Below are 3195 nucleotides of genomic sequence, written 5' to 3' on the forward strand. Positions count from 1 at the left end.
GAGAGCATGATCCTGGCTACACAACAAGACTTAGGAAGTTATAAAAAAAACTTCTTTTCCTAAAAAAGTAGAATCTACTCTAAAAGTTAAAACTATAGATCTACCCACTTTATCAGTAACAAGGTAAATTAAAGCTAGAATATTTAACACCATGTCTGAAAGGTGTTTACTGAAGGTTTAGCATGTGTTCTATCCAGGGAAATCTTGAGGTGGTTTTTTTTAGGATGTATTAATCTTTGTACATATGTATGTATTGTATTTATTTCTTTACTTACTTTCACAGTTACTCATTAGAGCTTATATGTTGTTCCAATCAACAGAAAATTTGAGAAGATTCCAAAATCCTCTTCACTAAGAGGTTTAAAATAAAACAGAAGCAAAATGACAGAAGCAAATATTATCACAGCAAACAGAGAAATAATCAAACACAAAACATATTGTTTGGCTACTGGTTAGAGAATGTACAGGTAGTTCACGACTTACAACAGTTCATTTAATGACCGTTCAAAGTTACAACAGCACTGGAAAAAGTGACTTATGACTGTTTTTTTACATTTACGATGGTTGCAGCGTCCCCATGGTCATGTGAACAAAATTTAGATGCTTGGCAACTTGATTCATATTTATGATGGTTGCAGTGTCCCAAGTCACATGATCCCCTTTTGCGACTTTTTGACAAGCAAAATCAATGGAGAAGCTAGATTTACTTAACAACCATCTGACTAACTTAATTGCTGCAATGATACACTTAACAACTATGGTAAGGAAGGTCATAAAATGGGGCAAAGTTTATGTTATGTATTGGGCTTAATTGTAACACCACGTGATAAGCTGGAGCTAGCTAACAGCTCCCAGCAACTCAGACACCCCGTCTCCAGTGCTGCTATTGGCTGCCCCTAGGCGGCAATGGGTTGCTTTAAACCTATTGGCTGCTGCCTAGGGGCCAGGCTATAAATTGCTGCAGGCTGCAGCTCAGTTCCTCAGTTCAGATCCTGCAAGCAAATAAACATGACCATTGCTGAACTCACTCGCCTCGTCTTCATTCCTGTGCAATGAACTCATTACACAACCCTGGCGACGAAGGTGGGATCCTGCTTCTTCGAAAGAGCTGAAAGTCACTAGGGAAGAGGCAGCGCACACCTGGCGGAAAAGCATTTCCTCCCCCTACGGTCAGCTAGCCAGACATGCTAGCGACCACACACTCAGTGGATCAGTCCCTGGGCATCGGAGAAGCAGGATCAGAAGACGCAGGAACCAGCTGCGAAGACCAGAAGAATGCCCAAGGTCGGCAGGCTGTGAGAGTTCAACATCAAATGACCAGAAGGATGGCCATTGTACCTGTCCCAGGTCGAAAACTACTTTGGACCAGCTGAGTCCAAAGTGAAGGCCATTCAAATGGCACCTAGCCCTAAATCAAAAGGAGAGCTACAAGCATTCTTGGGCCTCCTCAACTTCTACCATGCATTTCTGCCTAACAAGGCCACATTGGCAGAGCCACTTCACAGGCTCTTAGATAAAAAAAGCTTCATGGAAATGGACCAGCATTCACGAGAAAAGTTTCCATGACCTAAAGGCACTTTTGTCGGTTAAATCTACTGTCACTCATTTTAGGGAGTCTAAACCAGTCTGTTTAGCATGTGATGCATCCCCTTATGGGGTGGGGGCAGTCTTGAGTAATTTAGAGAAGAATGGAACACAAGTTCCTATTGCATTTTATTCAAGGACACTGTCCTCTGCTGAGCGTAACTACGCTCAAATTGACAAAGAGGCCTTAGCCATTGTAGCAGGAATTTAAAAATTCCATGACTATTTATATGGCAGGGACTTCACGGTCTTCACAGACCACAAACCACTACTGGGACTCTTTACAACAGACAAACAAACACCCCACATACTTTCCCCAAGAATGTTGAGATGGTCTATTTTTCTTTCAGCCTACACGTTTAAACTGGTTCACAAACCCGGCAAAGAAATGGGCCATGCTGATGGCCTGAGCAGACTCCCACTGCCACTAATTGAACCAGATCCGGTCCCAGCGGCCAGAATCCTGTCCATTCAGGATTTGCCAGAATTTCCCCTCCAATGGGTTGCTTTAAACCTATTGGCTGCCACCTAGGGGCCAGGCTATAAATTGCTGCAGGCTGCAGCTCAGTTCCTCAGTTCAGATCCTGCAAGCAAATAAACATGACCATTGCTGAACTCACTCGCCTCGTCTTCATTCCTGCACAACGAACTCACTACACAGTTTACTTAACAACTGCCTCACTTAGGAACAGAAATTTTGGACTCAATTGTTGTGGTAAATCGAGGACTACTTGTATTGTATAGTCAAAAGGATGCCCTATCTATAACCTTCCTATGAGAGTTAGTTTTGCTTACAGATGATCCAATTGATTATATTACATATTAAATCTTTAAAAATTGTTCCAAGAAGTCTTTTAAAAAATGTATCTCATGCTGTTTTTAAAAACATATTAATAGTAACAAGGTGAAGGGAGTCAGATTATGGCTACAGCATTGAAGAATAAATGAATTATCCCTGCATTTCTCCATCTGGTTTTACACAAAAGCAACCTGATTTCCTATTGTGTGATACTGGATTTTAACCTGGAGGAAACCTTGATCTGATCCAATAGATGTCTTCTATTAAATGTGTGTTTGGTTGGTTTTGCGAGGAAGGATTCAGAGGGGAAAAGATTCCAGAAATGAGAGAAAGTGTTCAGAAAGGGGAAAGCAGAGAAAAGTTTTGGTGAGACAGACAATTATTTCAGGGAATTGAACAGAAACAATGAAAGAACAGGTGACTTACATCAACAGTTTCAACAATTTCTGTCCATATTGCATGCGGAAATACTCGCTTAGATCCTCTTCGTCCATGGTAGTCATGATGGCTGCCCACTTGCCAGGCACGTCCTGACTTGTCCAATCAGTCACCCTTTTCACCTCTCTATCTGAGCTTGGGAGTCAAGCAAACAGATTTGAAAAGCTGCCAGAATCTGATGCAGTTGGAGCCCTGGAACTTTCAGAGGAAGATTCAGAAGATGCAAATGGTTGCTTAGCAACGGTAGGGATTGACTGCGTTGGGAAAGATGAAAGCCCTTTGGGAAGTCATGATTCACTCTGTAGGGGGTAGAATTTAGTAAGACCTCCCAAATTCAACAGCCTGGTTTTTCCCATTTGGTTTCAACTGGGACA

General features: G+C 41.9%; 1 protein-coding gene across 1 annotated transcript in view; it reads right to left on the bottom strand.

Moving 5' to 3' along the window:
* CCDC42 (coiled-coil domain containing 42) overlaps nucleotides 1–2886 on the bottom strand; it is a gene marked incomplete at both ends in the record, with an annotated part of 7375 nt that extends 4489 nt beyond the window's left edge. Inside the window, 2 exon segments of the mRNA XM_083353384.1 lie at nucleotides 2799–2807; nucleotides 2809–2886. Of these exon segments, the coding sequence (XP_083209510.1) occupies nucleotides 2799–2807; nucleotides 2809–2886 (87 nt within the window).
* Between the last annotated feature and the right edge of the window lie 309 nt (nucleotides 2887–3195).

This window comes from Vipera ursinii (assembly GCF_947247035.1).
Source record: "Vipera ursinii genome assembly, chromosome: 2".
Classification (NCBI taxonomy): domain Eukaryota; kingdom Metazoa; phylum Chordata; class Lepidosauria; order Squamata; family Viperidae; genus Vipera; species Vipera ursinii.